This window comes from Phyllostomus discolor, chromosome 2 (genome assembly GCF_004126475.2).
Source record: "Phyllostomus discolor isolate MPI-MPIP mPhyDis1 chromosome 2, mPhyDis1.pri.v3, whole genome shotgun sequence".
Taxonomy (NCBI): domain Eukaryota; kingdom Metazoa; phylum Chordata; class Mammalia; order Chiroptera; family Phyllostomidae; genus Phyllostomus; species Phyllostomus discolor.
This window is the reverse complement of record NC_040904.2, coordinates 154262673-154288098: the sequence shown is the minus strand read 5'-3', so window position 1 is coordinate 154288098 and position 25426 is coordinate 154262673. Positions and strand designations below refer to the sequence as shown.

At 33.0% G+C, this 25426-nt stretch overlaps 1 protein-coding gene across 1 annotated transcript in view; it reads left to right on the top strand.

The window, feature by feature from the left end:
- LEMD3 (LEM domain containing 3) overlaps window positions 1-25426 on the top strand; it is a 58044-nt gene that overhangs the window by 13239 nt on the left and 19379 nt on the right. The window contains exons 2-4 of the mRNA XM_028531685.2: window positions 17539-17576; window positions 22489-22555; window positions 24562-24629. Of these exons, the coding sequence (XP_028387486.1) occupies window positions 17539-17576; window positions 22489-22555; window positions 24562-24629 (173 nt within the window). The remainder of the gene's footprint in view (window positions 1-17538; window positions 17577-22488; window positions 22556-24561; window positions 24630-25426) is intronic.

The window sequence follows — 25426 nt, the reverse complement described above, 5'->3', positions numbered from 1 at the left end:
GAGAAAGAGAGAGAGAGAGAGAGGGAATGAGAATGAATCAATGTGTGGTTGCTTCTCACATGGCCCCCACTGGGGACCTGGCCTGCAACCCAGGCATGTGCCCAGGAAATTAACTTTTAAAAAAGATTATGAAAATTTGTGCTAATGGAGGTAATAATGTCTGAAAACAGGAAAACAGATCTATTGTGTGGAAGCCATCATGTATTACTTTTACACTGTCTTAATTTTTTTTTCCTTAGAGGTATAGAGTTTAAAATTATACCATTACTTTTGTTTGGGAAACAGATTTATTGCTCTATCTATGCCTATAGAGTTTTGTTTAAAATTTTTTTGCAAGATGACTTCTGAATTCATCTTTATAGCCATGTTGATATCAAATGGCAAGCTAACATTTAGGAATAAGGCTTGCATGAAAGCTATGCCAGAGTCGAGTTCAGCTGTTCTAAACTAATTGAGTGATAAGTATGTACCAACAATTGCTCTTCTGCCCTGAATGTGACATGAATAGAAAAAAAAATCCTTTGTTAGCAATGAGCATTTTAACACATATCAGAACATTATTTTGTTTTGCAATTAGAGACTCCTTTTATACACATCAGTATGTATGTACTGATGTGGAAGAAATTTGCTTATGGTCGCTAATTCCTGAAAGCATTTTATACGTATAAAGGAATCTTTGCTCTGTAGGAATTTGCTTATGGTGGCTAATTCCTGAAAGCATTTTATACGTATAAAGGAAGCTTTGCTCTGTAGGAATTCACCTAGGTATAATTTTTTAAGTTTATATAAAGAAAAGGCCATTGAAATTGATTAGGAGGGGGAAATTTTAGAATATCTGTTTCTTCTAGTCTCTGGGCTATGGCTTTAGAGCTATGGCCAGCCTTATGAATGACTTAGGTTTATAAGGGTGCCTCCCACGGTATCACAAATGCTTCTTGTTTGTTTAGTTCACTTGAAGAAATATTTATTAAGTTTCTTCTATTTATTTATCTATATACTCACTCATAAATTATTTATTGGGCACTTGCCATGTGCCAAGTAATACTATGAGTATAGACTTTCTAGAATGATACAAGTGACACTCTTCCCCAAACACTGCCTCCCTTCCCTATACATAGTGGTGGCATTCTATTCATTTAAAAAAATATTTATGCACTAGCTAGTTTTCAGAATTAAGATTTGGTTACAGTGCAGTGCTATTTCATATTTGTATATTGTGACTTGGGAAACAACTTTAAAGATTAGATTCTGCAAATTTGAGTATGTCCTGTGGTATACTTTACCAAGTGTGTACTCTACACAAAAGAAATAGTTTCATTTCTTGGAGGTTTTTAGAAGTAATTATAAAGTAAAGGAAAAGACATGCAGAGTGAGTTTGCCAAAAATTAAAATGTTATCAACATGAAGTGTTTATGATTATGGTTCAAGAGGTTCTAGAAATATTCTTATGTTTATGCCAAAAAGTCTTTTGTTTTTTTTAACCATCATTTTCAAACATTCCTTCTTTCAGATTCTAAAGCTTTAAGTGATAAAAGCATTTGTTGAGAATTTCTATGTGTGAGCAATTTATCTTAATTTTCATGGGGGAAAAAGTTTATATTATCTTCATGAGAAAACTGAAATATAAAGGGAATAAGATTACAAGTGTCTTGTCTGCAGTCCCACAGCTACTAAGTTTTAGAGCCAGCACCTGAACCCACAGCGTAACTTCAGAGTCCACAATCTTAACCACCAGGCAGCAATAGATTTTCTTAGGCATCTCTTCTCACCTACAAACTTTATTTGGGTAGGTAAGTCATTTCATAATCTCTGGACCTTGGCATCTGTCAAATGAGGGGGTAGAAAAAAAAGTCAACCTATTTCTACCCAATGACTTTTGTAGGAACTAATGTGATGATGTTTATGGAAATGCTTTGAAGGAATTTCAAGTGATATATAACTGTATATTTTTCATATTGTAAGTTAGAATTTCCCAGCTACGGTAGTCTCATTTAAATAACACATGTTCAGCACTATGGCATGTCCTGTCAGTAATGTTAATAAGTGATAGGAGAGTGGGTTAAATTTATAGTCCTTATCAGTATTTTTACACCTTTCTCTCAAGCTGTCTGAGCAGATAAAAAGAGTCACCTTTTTACATTACCAGTTGGTGCCTTATCTCTAGGCTCTGAAAAAGAATATTCTTATTTTTTCAGTTATATTTATTTAATAGCTTATGATGCACAATTTGAAACTAGATTTTAGCCTCATTGTACACTCGAAGGTAGATTTGCTGATAGGGAAGTCAAAGATGGGATACGTTGCTTTAGTCCAAAATATTGTAGTGAATTTGAGACAGAAATACATTTTCTTAGGAATGTGTACTGATCTTAGAGTGAGCTTGTATTAACAGTATCCGAAGAATAACAGGCAGTGCATGCAGCTGGTAGAGAAGGATGGTCTTGTCACATGCTGTTCTTCATTCAGTAGTTTGTAAGGTGACATGAGTACTATTATTGCTCAAGTGGGAAGTTGAGGTGTGTCTCTTTGAATAGGCAGTAAATTGAATGGGTAATCAAGAGATTGGGGGTATAAAATAATAAAATGGATTTGATAAATGGGATATTAAAAATCATACTTCCTAAAGTATAAGGAATTTAAAGTACAGTAGGATTTTAGTCTCCTAAACAATTTATATGAAGCACATAAATGGAATTTTCATCTCATTTTGCATTTGAAACTATCAAAGATGTGATTTGTTTAGACCACAGCTAATAAAAATACATTATAAGCCACTTGTAAATTTAGTTTTTCTAGTGGCCATATTAAAAAGTAAAAAAGAAACAGGTGAAATTAGTGTTATTAATGTATTTGATTTAATCCTATATATTTAGAATATTATCATTTCAACATACAATCAGTATGAAATTATTGTCTGAAGCTAATTTAAGGTCAAAATCCTTGTAGCAGAGCAAGGGTTTAATACTAAGTCTGATTCTAAAATCTTATCCTCTTCTCTGTACTGTTCTAAAGCATGGTCACCTAGTATAAGTAGGTGAGATTTAGTTCTGCCATTGCTCACCTATTTTTGATTCACTGCAGTGACTTATGATTTAGTGACTCCTTATTAAGATATAAAGGGCTTCTTAGCTTAAAGTAGAAATGGTATTCCCTAAATTCTCTCTCATATTTCTTATTGGGAATGTTCCTTTTTATTCTTTTCACTATTTCCTATTGTAAATTGCTTTGTACATCTTTTCAAACTAAAAATATAGGAAGGAGAGATGGCCTTTTTTGATTCTGGCACGTGATTGTCCTGGGAGATAAAGGAAAAGTCAGCTCCTATTGAGAAAAATGAAAACAGAAAACTTTTGTGGACATAAAATAGAAATTTTAAGGGTTTCAGTGCCTCACTTTGAGAAAGATTTTGGGATACTTTTATTTATCACATACTTCAAATTAAAAAATTATCTCAGTTTTTTTTTTTTCACAAGGTGTTATTTTGTGGTGGTTTTGTGAATGTTTATACTCAAAGACAGGCTATTTGCTTCCAAAAGGAAAACGAGCAGTTCTTAATTTCTGAACGGGTTGTCTTCCAGATCACATATAAAATAGTTGTTTCAACTTAGAATATGTTTATTTAACTCACTGTTTTTAAGTTTAAGTTCCTAGGCTAGCCCATAGAAGCCTATTTTAGCATGAATGTAGTATTGGTTTAAGTTTTGGATCCTAAGAGCAGTGGATCATGTTCTGTGGAAGTTGGATGAGGAGGAAGCAAGTTTATTTTTGGCTCTTTATCTTTGTTTGTTATACTTTTTCATTTCTTAATTCCTGTCCTCATAACTGGGCTAAGCTTTCTACTGTTCTATGACCTTAGCTAAAAATCTAGGTGCTCAGTAATTCATTTTTTAAAAATTGAGATTTAATTGACATAAAACATTGTATTAATTTTAGCTGCTTAGTGATTTGATATATGTGTACATTGTGAAATTATTACCACAGCAAATTTTAGTTAACATCTGTCACTACACTTTATTACAGTTATTTTTCTTGTGCTGAGAACTTCTAAGATCTATTCTCTTGGCAACTTTCAAATACATAGTATAGCACGTATTAGTAACAATAGTCACCATACATTACATCTTCAGGAACTTATTTATCTTATAACTGGAAATTTGTACCTTTTGACGACCTTCACCCATTTCATCCAACCCCCTACCCCACCTCTGGCAAACAGCAGTCTATTCTCAGTATCTATGAGTTTGTTTTTGTTTTGTTTGTTTTTTTTAGATTCCACATACAAGTGAGATAGTTATTTTTTTTTTCTCTGATTTACTTCACTTAGCATAATGCCCTATAAATTAGTAGGTCTGTTTATTGGGTGCTTGGCAAGTGTAAACATTTTGTCTTAAGCACTTTTTACATCATTTTACAATTGAGGGATTTTAATGGAGGATTAGATTAATCTCTTTGTCCAAGGTTACAGATCAGAGAGGGGAGTTATAGAGTTGTATTGTTGACTGAATGACTTAAAAAGCCCATCCTCTAATGATTGTATTATATTGCATTCCACTTTCATACACCTTCCCTTTTACCAAATCAACTCCATTTATTACTTCAATTACTTTTAGTTAAATGTTAGGGAAAGCCACTTGAATTAGTTGTAGAATCCTGATAATACAAGTATATAATTTTAAGGTAAAATTTGATAAAATGTGATTATCTCTATTTAGTAAGGATTGAGGCAATGGAATCAGTTTAGCCTGGCTTCTCTAAATTATCCTTCATCCTTATATGTGTAGTAGTTGAATTGCCTACATTTTTTGGTTAGAATTTATGTCAGTAGTTCTTAATTGGCTAAGAACATTTTGGGAAAGTGCATTACAAAGTATTGTCTGAGAATCTAACAAATGATTCACCCCTCTTATTTTGCACTAGTACTTTTCAACTGCATATCAATATTGCTAGAATTATATAAAATTATATTTACAGTAGAATTTTGTCATATTTTCTTAGTATTAATACAGAAATATTGCGGGGATATTAATGAAGGGGTCCTTTTACTTAAAGAGCAGAGAACCACTACTTACAGCATGCTGTAAGGAAATTATATATACTGTTTATATTTTAAAACTTGTTTTCAAAACATTCATAGTGAATGTCAGGGGATCAGTTATAATGTTTAAATGACTGACCAAACTACCAACTGGTAAAAGCCCCTTAATCTTAGAGATGATTGTACTTTAAATACAAGATCTTTATTGACTGAGACTGTCCTTGATTAGTGAAATTTTTGGCATTTAGTGAAAATGAAGGCATTATAAAAGATTTTTGGCAGGAACCTTGCTTTAGGGTCTTTCTTTTCATCTCTTCCTAACTCACAGATATTCTAAGAACTCTGTCATTTCTCCTTAGTACCTCTGTGCCAGAGACAAATGAGGAATGTAGTGATATATTGTGTTAATTTATAAACTGAGTGCCTCTTTTTTACATGCTAGGATGGGAAAGAGAAGGAAAAGCTAAGATTTATTAATGCCTTTCTCATATTGCTGTGCATAGCCACAAAACATCCCATTTTACGTTAGGTTATTAGAGTCCCAGAAAAGGCAACTTGCGTAAGATCACAAGTCAAATGTTAGAGCTAGTATTCATTGCTCCAGAGATGTTTTTTCATTTTACCTCACAACCTTTCAATGTAGAGAGATACTTTTCATTTATCTAAATGATGTAACTTCAAGACTAAAGATTACTTAGAGGAAAATTTATACCTTGAATTTTAAAAATTGTACTAGGTTGAAATTAATACAAACCTGGTATAAATTATACTGTGTCATCCAAGAAGGAAAAAGAAAATGTCACTCGATTACTTTAAAAATATTTGGTACCTTTTTAAAAATTCTGTAACTTAGGGGCTGGAAAATGAGACAAACTATAATGATTTCGTGTCCTTGCCTGAATTTTGTCTTAGGCAGAATATCAGTTCACATGCAGTTTTGGGTTGGTTTAGATTGCTAATTTTATTTATTTTTTTCAAGCAACCATGTCCTATTTTCTTTAAAGTTTTTTTGGTTAAATTTTGTTGGGATTATAATGTAGAATAAAAGACAGATTCATCAGTAGTTGCTTAGTGATGAACTATAGTGTAAGTACTGTAGTTAAATAAAAATCTATACATATGTTTAAAGAGCAAGAATTGTCTTTAGCAGGGTATACAATTTGAGGGCAGAAAGGAATACAGACCTTAAATAATAAATCAAAATTCTGGTAAATTAATCTGCTAGCTATAACAGGAATGTAAATAAATAAGTTATTTTGTGCTTTGATTTACAAGATTTTTCTTCCTCTAATTGACTATAGGGTTGTTGCCATACTTTTCCTTTTGTCTATTTTTGGTAAAGAATCTTGGTTCCGAAGGAAGGGAGGTCACACTGCATGAATAAAAGCAGATAAACTTAAAGTCAACATTTTTGGCATATAAGATTATCTGAATTTAAAGGAGTTTTAGAAGTCACTTGCTACTTTGAGCAATGGAGTTTGAGAAAAGATGTTTTAGTTGGGTTCTTTTGATCATAAAGACAGTCTTAAACTGATGGTTTACTTTGAGGGGTGTATGGTGTATGTGGACTGGGACTGTAAAGACTTTAGGAATCAATTCAACTCAAGGGACTCTAGGTCTGTACTTGTAAGTGTCTGTCTCAGAACTGTGCTAAATTTTGCATTCATGCTTTCATTTCTTAAAACAGTCCTGAGAGCAATGGGGGGAAAATTGGGACAGCTATAATTGAACAACAATAAACAAACTAACAAACAAAAAACAGTCCTAAGAGCCAGGTAGTTATCATTCCCTTTAGGTGAGGAAACTGAGACTTAGGGAGGTAAAGAAACTTGTCCAGCCAAGATTTGAATGCAGATAATCTGATTCCCAACACAGATATGTTTCTACACAATATTGTCTACATGGTTTGTATTATCTCACTGTATTTGTTTTGGCTTTCTTTTGGAATTATCCCCACCTTCCCATTTTAAAAAAGTCTTACATTTTACTGGACCAGGATTTCTTAATCCCAATGGCCCATGACTCTTAAAGAAATTATAAATGGAGTCCAGGTGAATAATAACTCCTTGAAATTGCATGCACATTTTTTAATGTACATGCAGTTTTCTGGGGAGAGGGTCAAAATCTAAAAAGGGTCTGTGATCCTCCAAAGTAGTGATGATCACTATACTCTTAAGCTTCTCTAGTGAAGATACAATGAATTTTCATCTTGTATTCCTTAGCACCTTATTGTATGGAATTTAACAAGAGGTGTCAATGTGGGGAAATTAGTAATAATTTGGAAATTTTAAGATGCCTTGAATGTTTACTAAGTGGGTATTATTAAGACATCAGTTTTATTTACTTGGTTCAGAAAATGTTTTTGTTACTGACCAGTTCAGATTTCCAACTCTAATATATAGTAGTTCCACAAAGTTAGGTTTTTGAAGTCAGAGCATAAAGCAAAAATTAAGCATAGTCACAAATGTCATTAAGTCCTCTAGGTTTAGAGGCTGCCATATGGTTTCTCATAAAGACCAGGGTTTCTTTTTTGCCTTCCAGTGTAAGAATAGACTGTTTTAGTACCTCATGAAGTATTAAGGCCGATAGTACATCTTTAAATGTTACAATCATACTAAGTGTTTAAAGCATTTACAGTATAAGAGGCACAGGGAAACTGAGAGTAGGTGAGGGAATAGCGTCATCATTTCTCTAGTTTCAGGTTTTGTCAAGGGCATGTGCTTATTTATTGACTATAATAGCCAATAGAATGTGGGGAATTGCACACATTATTTTTTAGCATTCATTCACACATATTTGTTCTGCTACAAGTAAAAGTTGTAGAAGTTAGATATAGACAGGTGAAAATCTGATATGATTTCAGTGCATGTTGTACTTTCTGGCTGTTGTGTTTATATGGAAGCATGGGTTTTACTCTTAAGGTTCCATATATTGTAACCAAGAAAAGTCTTATTTAGTCTAGTTTAGTTTACTGAATGTAATGTCTGCTTACATTTTGTTTTATTCAGTGGTTTTATTTGTACCTAATGATGACTTACTTAAATTCTTCTGTTTCTCAAGTGACTTCATTTTTGTCTGGTTTCTTCCCAAGCGAAAAGTCAATATATAAATTTTAAGCATATTGCTCATAAAGTCAGTGATGGGGATTTCCTTTTTACCTTCAAATTCAGTTTATGTTTATTTCAGTCATACTTCAATCTCTGTGCTTTGTCTATAACATGTAATGCCATTTTCCCTTTTATCAGACCTGTGTTCCTTATCCCCATTTGATGAAGGGAATGAGCACTCCTATAATCAAAAAAATTCTTTTACTTCTATTTGCCTTTACACTGCACTGCAGGTTTTCTCTCTCCAATTTTATTATTTGCATATTGTCTGTGCTACACAAGACTATGCTGGTAGTATGTATTATTATCTCTAGTCATTGAAAATGTTGTATACATGCATTTTGATTGAGAATGTTACTAAGTAGAAGAACTCTTGTATTTAATTGTATGGGACATGCATGTTGCTTTATTACATTGACAGGTTGTACAGTATGTCACAGATATTTTTTGGATCTCCAAATTCTCATTTAGTAGTAGTCTTTCAGAACAGACCTTGTTAGAATACAATTTCACTTGTATTCTTTGCAGTGTAAACCTTGAGGAAGTGTTACAGCCAGTCTCTAGTATGTAACAGTTAATGTTTAAAATCTCTTAACACAGTGAGCTGTCACCATGTTTAATAAATTACAGTATTGCATTAGCATAAAGTTCTTTGGGTGCCAAGTTATCTATTACACAGATGGTTGGTTTTATTTATAGGTTTGTGTCTAACCTTTGTGGGTTGACCTGCTTTTATTTCTCGATTCACTTGTCACTGTGCAGTAGCATAATTCTTTAATTGACATATGTGTAAAAATAGTTTTCAAGAGTTCTTTGAAAGTACTGAAAAAGTAGATCCCTCAAATGTTTGAACTTTAAGCAGTGGAATAAGATAAAGCTCCCATAATTTATGTGGACACACTAGTTTGTTCGTATTTGAATGTAATACATTCGTATACTACCTTTCATCCCAACATTGGGGAAACTACAGGGGTATCTTTAGCTGACAAAATTAGATGGAGGCAGCAGCCTTATTGTTTTTTTAAGTCTAAAGACTTAAGAGAGGTGTGTATCTGTTGGGGAGAGATTCAGTATTAACTTTATATTCTATTGTAGAGTAAGCTGTTAATACTTCTTAAAGTTTTCTCTTGTATTAAACATTTTTTTGAATGGGAACTTCAATTTTAGTTACTAGTTAGATTCAGTAATCAATAGTTCTATCAAATATTTTTTGAGTCTTGGGGGCTCTATGAAGATAATCAGAGTTCATTTTTGGAAGGGATAAACTATCATTAAAGTCTTGTAAATGTGAAAAAAATATATATGTTCTTGATTTGCTAGTGATCTAACTTTCTAATTCAGTAATAATTTTATTTTAAGTAAATAAAGCCAGTGTTGTTACATTATTATTAACGCTTGGTCAAGCTTGTTAGAAAGTAATTTTGAAAATTGTGTTAAACGTTTAATTTTTAGAAATTATTAGATATAAGCTTCTATATTTTGGCTTTGTTTCTATGTGCCAAGTTTCTGACATTATTTTAGTAAAAAAGATAACTTAAAATCTTACTTGTAGATGTAAATTGTATGAATTTTAAAAAATAAGACTTATACAGGTCTTTCTAAAATCAAAAGCTTTCATCACAATAACGTCTAGTTTTGTTTTTTTGTTTTGTTTTGTTTTGTTCTTTTGCTAAAAACAGGAAATTTTTTAGTTTTTGATTTGTCAAGAATCTAGATTGAAGTGAAAGGATGTTTTTTCTTATACAATAAGCTTCAGGTCTTCAAAACAATTTTTTTTTTACCCTAACATACTCAAGTGTTGAAATTCTCTTTTACTGGTTCTCTTGATAGGATTTTAGTACCACCAACAAATATTTTTGTTTTGTTCTTTATTCTTTTTTCTCTAGCATTTTACTGTAAAAATTTTCAAATCAAAAATTGAAAGAATTGTGCTATGAGCACTCATATACCCACACCTAGATTATACAGTTAACATTTTCTGTATTTGCTTTATTATATCTCTTATCCATCACTCCATTATTCTATCTTGTTAAAAAATGTATTTCAGAGTAAATTGAAGATATTAGGATACTTTTTTCTTACACATTTCATACATGGTATTAACTAGACTGAGGTGTTTTTAAGGTAAAATTTGCATAGAGTCAGATGCATAAATCTTTAATGTATGATCAGATTAGTTTTGACAAATCATCCAGCTGTGTAACTTAAATCTCTACAGATATAGAACATTACATTCAACTCCAAAAACTTCAAGTGTAGTCAGTACTCATCACCTCATTACTATTCTGATTTTTTCACCACTGATTAGTTTTGCCTGTTCTAAAACTTCATATAATTGGATTCACAGAATACTCTTGTATAAAGCGTTTTTCATACAACATGATATTTTTAAGATTCATCAATTTTTGATTTTCCGGTTATTCGTTTCATTTTATTACTTACTCTTGGTTTATTTTTAAGGCTCAAATGTATTGCAGGCAGAAATTATTTGCTCCTTCCTGATTCTTAAAGCACACTATACTAAACTCCAACGTGGTATTGATTATATTTATATATCTTTGTTCCTTGTTTATCTCTACCACTCTTAAAGAGGTATGCTCTCAGAACATAATAGAATATGCTCCATAAATATTTGTTGGCCAGTTTGTGATTAGAAATCTTTCTATCAAAGTGTTGCAGGTTCGATTCCCAGTCAGGGTACATGCCTGGGTTGCAGCCATGACTCCCAGCAACCACACATTGATGTCTCTCTCTGTCTCCCTCCCTTCCCTCTCTAAAAACAAATAAATAAAATCTTTAAAAAAAAAAAAAGAAGAAGTCTTTCTCACAGTTTTTGTTATGGAGATCCCAAACGTGGGACACAACTATAAATGTAATTAGCATTTGAATAAAGACAAATTTCTATCATTTTTTTTTTTCTTCACTAGGTAGGGAATCTTCATTTTTACGGTGAGTAAATGTGAGAATTTTAAATGACTACAAAGTTGAAAAAGATTATATAATGTTCTTTATCATATAGAGATGAAGAGTAAAAGTGAACCATATAGTCCATATTTTTTCCTTAAAATACATATTTTTCATTTTACCAATAATTTTATTGATTTGGATATTTTGAGTATGTTGGCTATCTCCTGCGTGGTATAATGTTGATTCATTTAATGTCTTGATTTAATCACTATCCATTTCAACTGCTTTATGTAACTGTGGAGCATTGTCCAGTGAGAAACCTCCAGGACGAAACTTGGAAACCACTTTTGACATGTTTGATCAGTCATAGCACCTTCTCCAACACTGCACAAATCTTTTTTGTGTTTCAGTTGTGTTTTTACCTTGAAATAAAGCATATGCTGAAAATGTTGCTTATTTTCTTCCATCTTCATTATTAAAATGGCTACACAAAGATTCACCAATTTTGATACCTTTCTAAAAAAATGCTTGCTGACATGATAGCTGTCACAATACAGTCTAACAAATTTGTTTTGAATACAGTTAAAGACAATTAAGCACCACTAGAGCTATCTTATGAAAAAAGCCAGAAGTACTTTTTGGCCAACCCAGTAATAAAGCTGTTCACAAACTAATTGAGTTTTGACCTTTTATTCTCTTAGACACATTTCAGTTTTCATTATGTTCTTAGTACTTTGATGTCCACATTTAAAGCCTTTAAAAAAAAGATTTTATTTATTTATTTTTAGAGAGGAAAGTGAAGGAGAAAGAGAGAGAGAGGGAGAGAGGGAGAGAGAGAAAGAGAAACATCAATGTGCAGTTGCTGGGGGTCATGGCCTGCAACCCAGGCATGTACCCTGACTGGGAATCGAACCTACGACACTTGGGTTTGCAGCCCTTGCTAAATCCACTGAGCTATGCCAGCCAGGGCTAAAGCCTTTTTAATTTTTATTTTATAGAACCTGTGTATTTTTGTCGTTATAAAAAATTTCAAAGAGAAAATTGAAAGAATTGTGCTGTGAGCACTCATTCTTTAAGAATAACTTATTTGGATGTAGCACAGAATTATTGCCTCTCATAAAGCCAGGGCTACTAGAAAGTTGCGAGCCCTACAGGTAAGAGAAGTGGAGGGAGGAGCTTTTGAGTTTTTGGTCTCCTTCCTTTTTCTTTCATTCATTATCTCTACCTAGGTCTTTACCTCTGTAAATCCAGATAGATCGGTAGGGTTAAAATGGACAAATTATTTATAAGTAGAACAGGGTGGTACAAGAGTTTTAGGCAAGCTTTAGTAGACAGTCTTATCCACAAAACTTTTGTGTGTTTTGATTGTTGATTTAATCTCAATATTCACAGTAATTAAGTATGGTTGAAGTGAATAGTTCCTGTCTTTTAGAATGACCATATATTTAACAGAGCCATGAAACAATCAGAGAACTTTCAGAGAACAAATGTGCAATGTGCTGTGTGGCAAAAGAATGTTCACCCTGTCCCATTTTTAGATTAGTCTGGCTGATGGTGAAATGCAAAAGTGTTTGCCACACAGGTGCAGTGTTCTGCAGCTGTTGGAAACATTTGTCCCCCATTCACCACCACCTCCTACTACTTAATGTATAATTATGCTCTTTTTAAACCATTAATACTAGAAGATGGGATTTCAGAATTTGAATATCTGCTTGCACAAAGGTACAACTTAGAGAGATAATTGCTCAGTTAGGCAGCTGAATTTAACTGCCTAGATGACTTGAAGTTTCCAAAAACTAAAACCTAGGTTTAAGGTCATGGAGTTACAAAATTAAAAGGGACTGCCTTTGAAAGCGTGTGTCTGCAGAGTTACTGCCCTCAAGACTGAACTTTTGAGGATGGGGTTTATGTAATTTCATTGTTTAAATTTCCTGCAACTAGCATAATGCCTGGTGAATGGCAAACATTTAATATGTGTTTGTGAATATCTTATGTTGGAAGATGAAGCCAAAATGTTTAGATGTAGTATGGTACTTAACAGAAAAATTATGATGTTTTTAAAGAAAACAATTCCTTGTGGTAAGTTTTGTAGCAGTATTATGAAAAAGTGCTGTGGCAGCAGAGAGAAGGGGAGGGATTAATGCTGCCCATGTTGGTCACGGGGTACTTTGTATTTTAACATGCCATGGAAAATCTTTTCCTGAACTACTATTAGAGAACTTGGTTTTGAAGTTTTCCTCACCCAACATACAATAGTATATTCTCCAACAGCAGTGTCTTTCCTCCTTATCCTCCTTTTTGGCATTTTTCATGTATTACATCAAGAGATTAAAGTTCCACGATTCCAGATCTGAAGGTTCTAGAGAAGAATGCTTTCCTTAAACTAAAGACTTTTTTTCTGCTGTAGTTTTTTATATAATGAAAAGAATGTAAGCTTCAGAGTCATACATAGATTTGAATCCCATCTTTTTGAAGCCCAGCTGTGAAAACTACAATTACATTAAGGAAGCAATTTACTTTTGTTATGCATCAGATTCTCTGTCCATGGCCTGTTCCTTTTGCTCCCTTGGGTTCTGTTCAAATGCAGTCTTTTTAGTATGGTCTTCTCTGATCATCTTATTTATTAATATTGCTTCCTTCCCTTACATGTCAAGCACCATTCTTACTGTTTTATCTTTAAAGTACTAGAAGCATTTGACATAACTATACATTTTTAAAAATGTATTTATTCATTGTCTCTTCTCACCCCTCTAGAACATAAGCTTCTTGAGGGTAGGGACATTTTTTATTTTAGTCACTGCCATATTTCTGGTACCTAACACAAAACTACCTTATAAATACTTGTTAAATGTTTATTTTTCTTTGTGAGTTGCAAAAGAACTTGGGTCACCACAGACTTTTTTTCCATTTACTGCCACCAGGTGTGAAAAATGAAGCCTTTCTGAGAAGAACAATTTGTTTGGTAAACATTCACATATTTTGTGAATACATTTATTGGTTGATAAACTTCATTTCCCCCTTTTTATCTGAGAATTCATAATGGTTTATAAACTTGATATTAGCCTGGGAGAATTTTTTAAAAGTTTACATTTAACAAAAAGAATCAGTAAAACTAGTAACATTTTTGGAATTGATGAGACAGAATAAGAGAGGTTTGGAGAAGAAGAGTCAACATGTCTTGTAAGTCAGTAGGAAACTATCACAAGATTAGAATTAGTTCCTTGAAGCAAAATGTGATAGGAAATCACTGGACAATTTTGAGGAGTCTGGTAGTATAATTAAAGAAACATTTTTAGAAACTTTACTTTTACAGTCATTAGGATGGTTTAAATGAAAGAAAAGTCAAAATATTGAGGACATTTACAAAGAAAAGTTTGATGTATTTGAGGTTTGAAACAATGTGAATGAGAAAATTAAAGGAGAAATGGCCAAAGGGAAGAATTTGAGAAAAGGCAGTAATGTTGCTAGTATAGAGTATAAAAGAGGACAGTAACAGGTGTACAGACACAAAGGTTGTGCCTTTTGGGGGTGGAAGAGCCAAGTTTGAAATAGCAACTTGGAATTATCATTGCTTTAGGATAAAGAATAAGAACTATAATTTACTCTCAGGTCCACTCCTAGAAAAGAGGCTAATAAGTGAAGAGGAATAAATGAAGTTTTGCTGTGGGGTGATTTTGGAATATTGTTTCTCCTTTAGTGTTGCCCGATAAGCAGAGGAGGAAGGAATATTTCATTAGGGTTAACAACATGTGTTGTTCCCATTAAAAAGTTTAGGTAATTTGGTTGAGATAAAAGATACTGATGTAGTTTTAGAAATACTAAAATAATTTGGCAGAATTAAAATTAGATCTATAAAGATGCTTCTTTTAGAAATGAGAGTTTTGGTTTGTTAGAATTGCTATTTTTAGATCTAATTTTCTAAAACTTAACCTCAAGGCTACATTTTACTTCTATAGTTCTATAAAATTCTCAAAAAAGGTAACAATCCAGCCCTGGCTGGCGTAGCTCAGTGGATTGAGCGCGGGCTGGGAACCAAAGTGTCCCAGGTTCGATTCCCAGCCAGGGTACATTCCTGGGTTGCAGGCCATAACCCCCAGCAACCGCACATTGATGTTTCTCTCCCTCTCTCTCTCTCTCTCTCTCTCTCTCTCTCCCTCCCTCCCATCCCTCCCTAAAAATAAATAAATAAAATCTTTAAAAAAATAAAAAAAATTCTATAGGTCTGTCTGTTAATTTAATAGGAGACCATTGCCATAGGAAATTGGGGGGGGCGATTTTTTTTTAACAGGAAACGGGTAGGATGGAAAGTATATTGTTGGTGTTTTATATATGTTACACTCTGGGTGCCTGTTAGACAAGAGGCAGAAATTTAGAAAGATAACAGAGGACAGTGAAATGTTTTTCAACATAATTATTGTTCTGCTCTTTGGCTTTCTCTTTGTTATCTTATCCCCTCTCTCCATTCCCACTTGTCCAGAACATAGCCTTCTGCATCTTCCTGCAGAATTTAACACTTTCCCTTCAGTGTTAATACACAGAATAGAATAAAGAAGGGTGGATTTAACTTAGCTAGCACAACCAGCACTTCTCAAATTCTATGCTTAGTGCTAGACATACAGGACACATGGTCCCTGTCATGAGAAACTCAACAGTAGAGCAGTCTTGTGGGAGAACATCTACAGTCCATAGCAATACCTTCATAGTGATACTTGAAGAGCTAGTTTTCCATTTAATAATCTGGGCAAAAAATACTTTTGTATATAGTCAAAAATAATGCGTGGCTTTTTAAAATAGACATTAAAACCTGTGTTTTAGAATTGAACGTTTTAATATATTTTAGAACTATTCTTATAAAGAGCACATACAAGATCTGTTTTTTAGTATTGTTTGACCAGTTTTAACCAGATTTTTATTTTAACTAGATCGACAGGGCATCTTTTGGTGGTATATTTAACTACCACCAAATAAATAGCTTTATTTTAAATTGTTCAAATTTTACTTAATAAAAATTAATGTTATTAAGAAATGTCTTTTTAGTCCAAGCATGTTTCAGTTCTTAACATTTTATTTAATCTTTAAGTTGTATCATTCTTTCTGTTCCCCTATTGAGTCCTTTTGAGCTTCCTTCAAAATTTTTCTTTCCTAGCATTATAACCCTGTTGCTCTATAGAAAAATATTGTCTAAAAATCCATGAGCAAATCCCTTTAGATGATAGCAGGATACATTTTTTTCCTTGCTTTTTTTAATCGTACCTTGTTAAACTGGTCTCACACATGAACTTTCTTAGAATCAGGCAGTTCCTGGTTCCTATGGGACTTCCTGTTTTCTCAAATAAAAATAGAAAAGCACCTCAGAAAGGAAACCTGGTGAATGTGAAGTACTTTGTAGGCTCAGTTTTCGTTGTGACCTGGATTGTAGGGATCCAGGTATCAATGTTTTGAATATTTTCACATGTGATTTAAAAATAGATGATAAGGAGGAGATTCTAAATCATAATCATGAGAGGTGCTATATAATTCAGCCATAAACTTGTGTGGGGGAGGTGTATAGGGAAGTTAGATAGAAAGTGGTAAATCCTCTTTATAATTATTGGAAATCCAAAGTTGTTTAATACTGAAACTTAATTCTCAGCTACTTTGATTTGTATATTTTGTTTCTTGCTACTTTTCCAGATAGTAGCAAGGATTAGGGAGATTTTCTTTAGTTATTAGAAATCAGAATTCTAAATGAATTATTCATTGTTTTAGAATGTTTTATTTCTTTATTTTTAGAGAGGGGTGAGGGAGAAGAAGACAGAAACATCAATGTACGAGGGATGACCTGAAACCCAGGCATGTGCCCTGACTGGGAATCAAACCAGCAACCCCTAAGTCTGCAGGCTGGTGCTCAGTCCACTGAGCCACACCAATCAGAGCATGAATTACTTGTTTTTAAAGCATGTTGTAGACCGCACAAGTAGAAACTACTCTTAGAAGTTTTTTGAAGAGAAACTAAGTTAAGGTGGAAACAAATGATAGTTATTAATAGTAATAATAATTGGTAACATGTATTAAGTGTTTGAGGTCAAGCCAAGAATTTTTAATGATTTATCTCATTTAATCCTTACAACAATATAAGGTAGGTGTCATTGTTACATCCTTCCTTTATACAAGAGGAAACTACAACTTAGAGTGGCAAAGTAAATGTTGGTTCAAGGTCCTGTTGCTAGTAAGTGATGGAATTGAGACTTGAACCCAGCAGCTCTGGCATCAGAGCACCTTCTCTCAATTACTACAGAGAGTACTGCAAATTCAAAGTAAGACTCGTAAGTATAGTAAGTTTGAAAAAATACTTTCCCAGCTGTTATCGTTACCAGTTTGTTTTATTCGCATGTTTATATTCAGTTTTAGCAAAGTACATGCTGGCATTTCAGAGGACTTGTTTAGGGGGATTCTAATTCTCATTTTTAAATGATACTAATAGTTCTTTCTCTTTTTTTTCCTTGATAGTAAAAAACCCCTTTGATGAAACATTTGGAAAAAGACAAGTAAGTAAAAGATTGCAATGCTGATATTTTGTTTCATATTTTATATGATGAAAGTATTAGGGTGACTGTCAACTAAAAATAGTAATTTAAAAAAGATTCTTTTAGGGGGAAGCAATACATTTTCTTATTTTGAGTATTCCTTAACTATAGTATAATTAAATCTGACACTGATTTTTTTTCCCAAGTGCTGAACTGTTTATCATGTTAAGCTAAAAACTTCTGTTCAGTAAAATGACAGTGGTATGTCATCTGGGGACCTAGCCCTACTTTTGGAGGTATGGATGTTCTCATAAGTTATTGAATACCCTAGTAGTTTTTGTGTTTTTTAATGTCATCCTTTCCCTTTGGATTTTTTGCTCATTGGTATGCCTGTTCAACCATCAGAAAGATAACGGACTTAGAAAGAAACATACTCCTTGGGCTGCCCTTTTATGATTCCTTTTCTTTTAAAGGATCTATAATGTTTATTTTAACCTACATTTCATTCACATGAAAATATTATTTGCATACCATCATTTATAGGCATTTCACATATTAAGATATTTGAGTTATAACACACCATTCCTAGTTTTATTTGTAGGATCTGATAGCAGTATATACAGTGTATAGGACACATTATTTGTTGTGATAAGTAATGTATAATCAGATCCACAAAATATTGCTTTAGATTAGATTGTCAGAGTGGAACTTTGTAATGATTATTTTTAATAGTATTCTTTTGTGATATTTGTTTTTGAAAGAATTGACTTTTAAAACACTGCTGCTGGCGTAGTAATTTAACTTTGTACAAAGTAGTCACTGAACATGGAAAATATTATAGAAGACTTTATTTTCTTCTGTACAATTTCCCCATTAGGGGAACTGAAGTTCTGAACTTCTAAATAATAGTATAATTATAATGATGATGATGGTAGTTCACTTACATTACATATTTATTCTGTGCCAGGCACCATTCTAAGTGTTTAAAATCCATTATTGTGATTTAATCAGATACATGAGACAAACATTCGAAAATATTTTTGAGGAGAAAAATTGGCTGAGGATAGATGAGGGAAATATTTGAAGGTGACAGTATATGAGAAAATTTGGTAGAATCTCTTTATAGTTCATTTTTTTCTCCCAAAAATAAGGACTTTGCTTTAGAGAGTATGTGTTACACGAAGAAAATCTGGACCTTACCAAACAATTAGAAGGTAGCTATCTAAAATTATAAAATTATTTTCATTTAATGAAAGGTTATGTGAAAGCTTACTTTAAATATTAGCTTATGGGTAGATCTTCAACTTGTTTTCAGGGTGATTTAGGGAAGCCACTAGTTAGATACAGTCCAAGCTGAATATTAGGAGAAGAGACCATCTGAAAAGCAGTCAGAATGGAAGAAGCCTGTAATGAAACTGTAAGCCAATATAAGTTTTTTATAAAGAAAGTGGCTTTAATATTTGATTTACATACTTTTTAGATTTACTTTTAGTTTAGCGTACTGGTGCTAAAGGTAATTGAACCAAAGCCTTTCTCAAAATTGATTTGTTCATGTTGATAACATAGTTTTACATCATACTTATTTGATCATTTGGATGGCACTTGAGATTCTTACTGTATAGAAACATCTATTTTGAATAAGTTATTGGAAAAAATAATTCTCGAAAAATATTATAGTTTGGCTTTTTGCTTAAATTCTTGGTATGCGAATATAATAGTATGTATGTTATCTTGTATGAGATCCAGTTATATCTGATTATGTTTTGTTATTCTACTTATCTAGTCCAGTGCGAATATCTGTGCATCAAAAGATGAAGTGTGATTTACATCATAAGAGATGTAATCACACAGGTGAGGGCAAGTAACAGATTTTTGGATTTAGTTTTATTTTCAAAAGGGGTATGGGGATAGGTTTGATCAGGATATATAAAACAAAAAGGAAATCAGTCACTTTTCCAGATAAGGGAGGAGACAAACTATAAACTCTTAGCTACTTTAATCTCAGACTGATCAGACTTACCTTAGTTCTATGTAACAAGTCCACAAGCTACACTATCATTCGAGTTCCTTCTCATCATATTATAATGAACCTATTTATTAACAATGATTTTGTGGTTTAATGTATCACAAATGCATAGTTTTCTGAATCCTAGATTTCAGCCCCTGCAGTTATGTTTTGATGTCTGATATTTTGCAGTTTGGATTTTTAGGCTAATGTAAAGATAAAGACTGGCTGGATTCAAAATCTAGTTGAGATAAAGCTGAGGGTAGAGAAAGCAGAGGGATGGGAAGGCAAGTGGTCAGCTGAAGGAAGATCACTTGTCTCTATCAACCATCTCACATAAAACCAAGGACTCTGATGGTAGGATCATGGAGCCCTTGACAAGTTTTCACTAAAGAGTGTCATTTGTTAAAGCTGCTTTGACAAAAAGCATGCCACTTGTAGTGTCTAAACCTTTCTTCTGTCTCTGAACATGTAGCATGAAAATAAATGATGAGGTTGTGTGTTCATGGCACATAATTCCTTTCCCAGATTTTTATATCTTGTCTAAATTTGCTCTTGGTCATATTTATCCACATAATCCTCTTTTGTTAGATACTTCAGGAAGAAAGGAAATGATGAAAACACATCCCCCTCAGGAGTCATAAATTTATTTCAAATTGTATGATAAGCTGCTATTACACCCTCTCCTAACCTACCCTTCCCCATTGTTTTTATTGGTCTCTCTTAATTGTGATTCCTCTTAAGTGGGGGGTCTCATTGCTTTAAACTAGTTGGCTGGGTATGTAGACATTTCAATAGTCTATTCTCTGTTTTTCTTTTATATGGTCAGAATAATAGTCCTGATGCATGAGTCTGTTTTACTTTGCTCCTTACCTTTCAGAATGAAGTGCAATTGTTTGTATTGGTATCTAGGGCTCTCTAGCTGTTCATTCCAGACTGCTTTTCCAGTAGGTTACTGAGTCAGAATAGGTACTGTTTATGTGAGACATATAACAATGATTTTATGCCTTCATGCCTTTGTTCATGCTGTTTCTTCTACTTAGAATGCTAGTCAATTCTATTCTTTCTGTGAAGCTCAACTCAAATATCCTCTCTTCCATAAACAGATCTTCCCTCCCTGTTCTGTATTTACATTATATTTTGCAATATATTTTGTACCATAATATTTTGTATTTTGTACTATATTTTATATAGTACATTATATTTTGTACTATACATTATATACTACACATTATATACATTTGTACTATACATTATACAAAACATACATTATATTTTATACTGTAACCCTTACTCTGTTTTTTCCCTTGAAAACAGAAACTACCTTGTTCACTAGGTCTCACTTTGCTGAGGACAGTCTTAACTCTTAGTAGATACTCATTAAATGCTTGTTTTACTTTAATGGTTCATAAATTTATACAGGGCCACTTTGGGAACCTAGGAGAGGTTGAGGGTCAAATTGTCAATACTCATTCCCTTATTATGCAGTTGAGTCAGATTAAACAAAACATGAAGGCAGCCTGGAAGAAAACAGTGTCATAAGAACAATATACGTGAGCATGCAATTGTATGGGGTAGGGGAGATATGGGAGCATTGCTTTGGTGGTTGGGGGAATTGGTTGTATATGAGACCTTTTTTAGCACTAACCTTAGTGCTAATTTCCTGATCATCCTCATCAAACTAAAAGGTTTTTGCACAGCAAAGGAAATCATAAGCAAGATAAAAAGACAACCCACAGAATGGGAGAATGTGTTCATTAATACATCTGATAAGGGATTAATATACAAAATTTATTAAAAAGTTACAAAACTCAACACCAAAAAACAACGCAATTAAAAAATGGGCAAAGGGTCTGCCTAGACACTTCTCCAAAGAGGGCATACATGTGGCTGATAGACATGAAAAGATGCTTACTGTCACTAATTATCAGAGAAATGCTAATTACAGCCACCAATGAGATATCATCTCACGGCTGTCAGAATGGCTGTCATCAATAAATCAACAAACAAGATGTGTTGGTGAGGTTGTGGAGAAAGGGGAACCCTAGTACACTGTTGGTGGGAACGCAGACTGGTGCAGCCACTGTGGAAAGCAGTATGGAGGTACCTCAAAAATTAAAAGTGGATCTGCCTTTTCAGTCAGTGATCCTACTTCTGGGGATATATCCAAAGGAACCCCAAACTCTAATTTGAAAGAATATAAGCACTCCTGTGTTCATTGCAGTGTTATTTACAGTCACCAAGTAATGGAAGCAGCCTGAGTATCCATCAGTAGATGAGTAGATAAAACAATTATAGGACATTTACACAATGGAATATACTACCTGGCCATAAAAAGAAAATTTTACCCTTTGCAGCAGTATGGATGGACCTTGAGGACATTATGCTAAGTGAAATAAGCTAATCAGAGAAAGACAAATACCGTATGATTTCACTCTTATGTGGAATTTAATGAACAAACTACTAAGCAAGATAGAGAACAGGATGACAGCTAAGGTGGGTGGTGGAGGGACTGAGTAAAAAGGATAAAGGACTAATGGACAACAGTGTGGTGATGGCTGGGGGGAGGGGATATAAAGGGACTAAATGATAATGGGAAAAAATACAATAAAAATATAAAAAAGAAAAATGTAAAATATCAATTTTTATATTGATTGCATGTTGAAATGATAATATTTTGGGTATGTTAAGTTAAAAGGACTATATTATCCAAAAATAAAATATTTAAAGTGATAATTTAGATTTTTAGGTTTTATGGTAGCCATTGTTTAAATATGAATTTGTGCTTTAATATGAATTTGTCCTTTAGATTATATAGCGTCTATGATTTTAAATTTCTTATGTTTTCTTTTATTGAGTAAGATTATTATTTGGTATGTATGTCTCTTTTGGAGTTAGATATTTTATAATAATTTCTTTTAACTTTAGGAAAGTGAAAAAAATCTTATAATGAACACTTTATACAAGCTTCATGATCGATTGGCACAGCTTGCAGGTAATTTTAACAATCATTGTCACTAAAAAAGTTTTGAAAATTAATTTGCATGCTGTAGCAGTAGAAATAGTTTTTCTCAAGTTCAGTGTTCTGTTTGTGAAATATTTCCTCTTTAGAAGTTTTTATTACCTATACAGAGTGGATTTTTATTCTTGTAGATATATTTAATCAGGGTCTTTTTTCTGGTTACCACATGTACTAGTTGAAATATATATGTATATACTATAATTCCAAAGTCAGATTTCTTTTCTACATTAATAGTAACAAAGTTCTGAAAGCTTAAGTATCAGTTGAATTGGGTAAGCAATGAATTAACTAAAATCCTAGATTAAATATAGAAATGCAGGTTTTCCTTAAGTGGTTGTGTAGTTAACATTTTTATTCATATTACACATAATCCTAAAGAAGAGGCTTTGTATTTTCTTCTTACAAACAGTTACAAGAAAAGAAAAATTTAGTCGTTCAAACTTTTGGTAGCAGATCCTTTTGTAGAAATCAAATCATTTGTAGAAGCCTCGTAGATAAATGTGGGACTTATCTGATTGCGTGGAAGCATTTATGATCCTGACAGTTCCCCATCCTCTCACCAATCTTTGTTTTTTTCAGTTTGGATCCTTAATTCTGATTGGTTTTTTAGGCTCATAATTCTGTGCATATCACTGAAAAAGCCTTCTTTGCATTGACTGATAAACTGTCATATTTATATACTGCAAGCTGATAACATTTATTTGATACCCTATAGCACCCAGAAAAAAGTTAAGTAGACTTTAGCCAGGAATTCCAGACGTTGTACCATAAGCTTCTCTGCCATTGTATTATGAAGTGTGCTAGGTCAGCAAAATCTGAAGTGCTTTTAAAGATAAAGATTCCTTCCTCCAAAACAGGGATTGGGAAACTTTTTTCTGTAAAAGGATCAGTCAGTACATTTTTTTAAGGCTTTGTAGGCTAGATGATCTTTGTTGCAAGTACTCGATTCTGCCATTATAGCATGAAAGCAGCCATAGAGGATACATACATGAATGAATGTGGTTGTGTTCCAGTAAAACTTGATGTGTAAAAATCAGAGGTAGGCCAGATTTGGTCTGTGCACTATAGTTTGTTGACCTCTGCTGTAGATCTATGACATCTGAATCTCTGAGGATACATTTTAAAGTTTGAAGACTTACTTGTTTATCTAATAGGTATTTCTTTTCTTTTTACAACTGCAACCACTAAAATCTGGCCACTTGAACAAAACTAGAAACAGGAATGTGGTTACTTTAGTGATAGAAATATTTGCCAAGGACTTTACTTTAACTCTTACACTTTTATGTTAACTTAAAAACAAATTACTTGAAAGAAACAGGCCAGGAAAAACTTAAACTTGAAGTCCAACGTGAACATAATTGATTCCTAATAACCACAGATAGTCTGAAAGAAAAGGTTTTTGATTCTTTTACAAATAGTTACAAGAAAAGGAAAATGTAATTTTCTGTATAAACCAGATCATAGCTAGAAACTTGTATCTAATTTCCCTGTTGATGTGTTATAATAACTTTTAAGGCATGTACACCCCTTGCTAAAGATTGGCTTAGTTATATTCTGAACATGTATGTTTTAAACCTTATTTGAACATTTGAATTATTAATTTTAGTGATAGATACGTTAGCACAATGAATTTTCCCCCTTGGAAAATGATGTCTATGGAGGGCCTTCTCTGTGTGAAGATCTATAGATAGGCATAGTGTGACATGGCTCATACCCTGGATAACAATTTAGTCGGGAGTACGAGAGGAAGGCGTGCTCTTATATTGACTGAAATGCATTTTAATGGTTGTGGTTTATGTAAAGGTAATTGTGTATTTATATTACTTGAATTTTCCCTAGAAAATACATATAATGTTCATATTTCTCTACTACTAATAATGTAACTATAATTGTAATTTGTAAAATATTTTAATTAATATTTGTTTTCTTCTATTGAACACAGTACTGATTGAAAATGAATAATATGCTCATCTTTCCAGGAGATCATGAGTGTGGCAGTGCGAGTCAGAGAACACTTTCTGTCCAAGATGCAGCTGCATATTTAAAAGTAAGCAGTGAAATTATAATTTTAATAGCTATATTCTTGAAGCTTATATAAATCATTACAACTTATATCAAAAGTACTATGTATTTGATTAATTGCACTGTTAAAACTTGGGCCTGCTGTTTGGTGTAATGTGAGCAGATAGAAAAAGCAGAATTACTTAACATTTTTTTGTTTAGTTTGCTTACATTCTCTTTGAGAGAATGCACTTTAATATGGAAAGGAAACCAACAACAGTGTTGAGAGAGGAATTGAGATTGGTATGTAACATGTAAAAAAGCAAGTATGCATCTAACCATCATCACTTATTTCAAATCTTCTGCCCCAGAGTAATTTCATCTCAGTACTAAAAGAACTTACAGGTGAATTTTATAAACCACTGTAAGTAATCTAAGAAATCCTAGATGAAAGGAAGGGTTAAGATGGACAGGTGTCATTCTGATTTCCAAAAGTGGGTTTTGAAAATCATACTGGTGAGCTTCAATTCTATAAATATAATCTATAAGGATGCAAGTACTTAAATGTGGAAATGCTGGTCCCTAGAAGTTAGCATGGTTCATTACAAATAAGTCATGTTATATGAATTTCAGTTTTGCCTTTGCTTATTATGTTAAAAAAGTAAAACAAGGTCTACCCTATAAACATTTTTAAGTGCATGGTACAGTATTGTTAACTATATGCACATCATTTTACTGAAGATCTCTAGAACTTTTCATCTTGCCTCATGGAATCTCTATCCATCCTCATTGCACAACAGCTATTCATTTCCCCCTCCTAATCCCTGGCCACCACAATTTCAC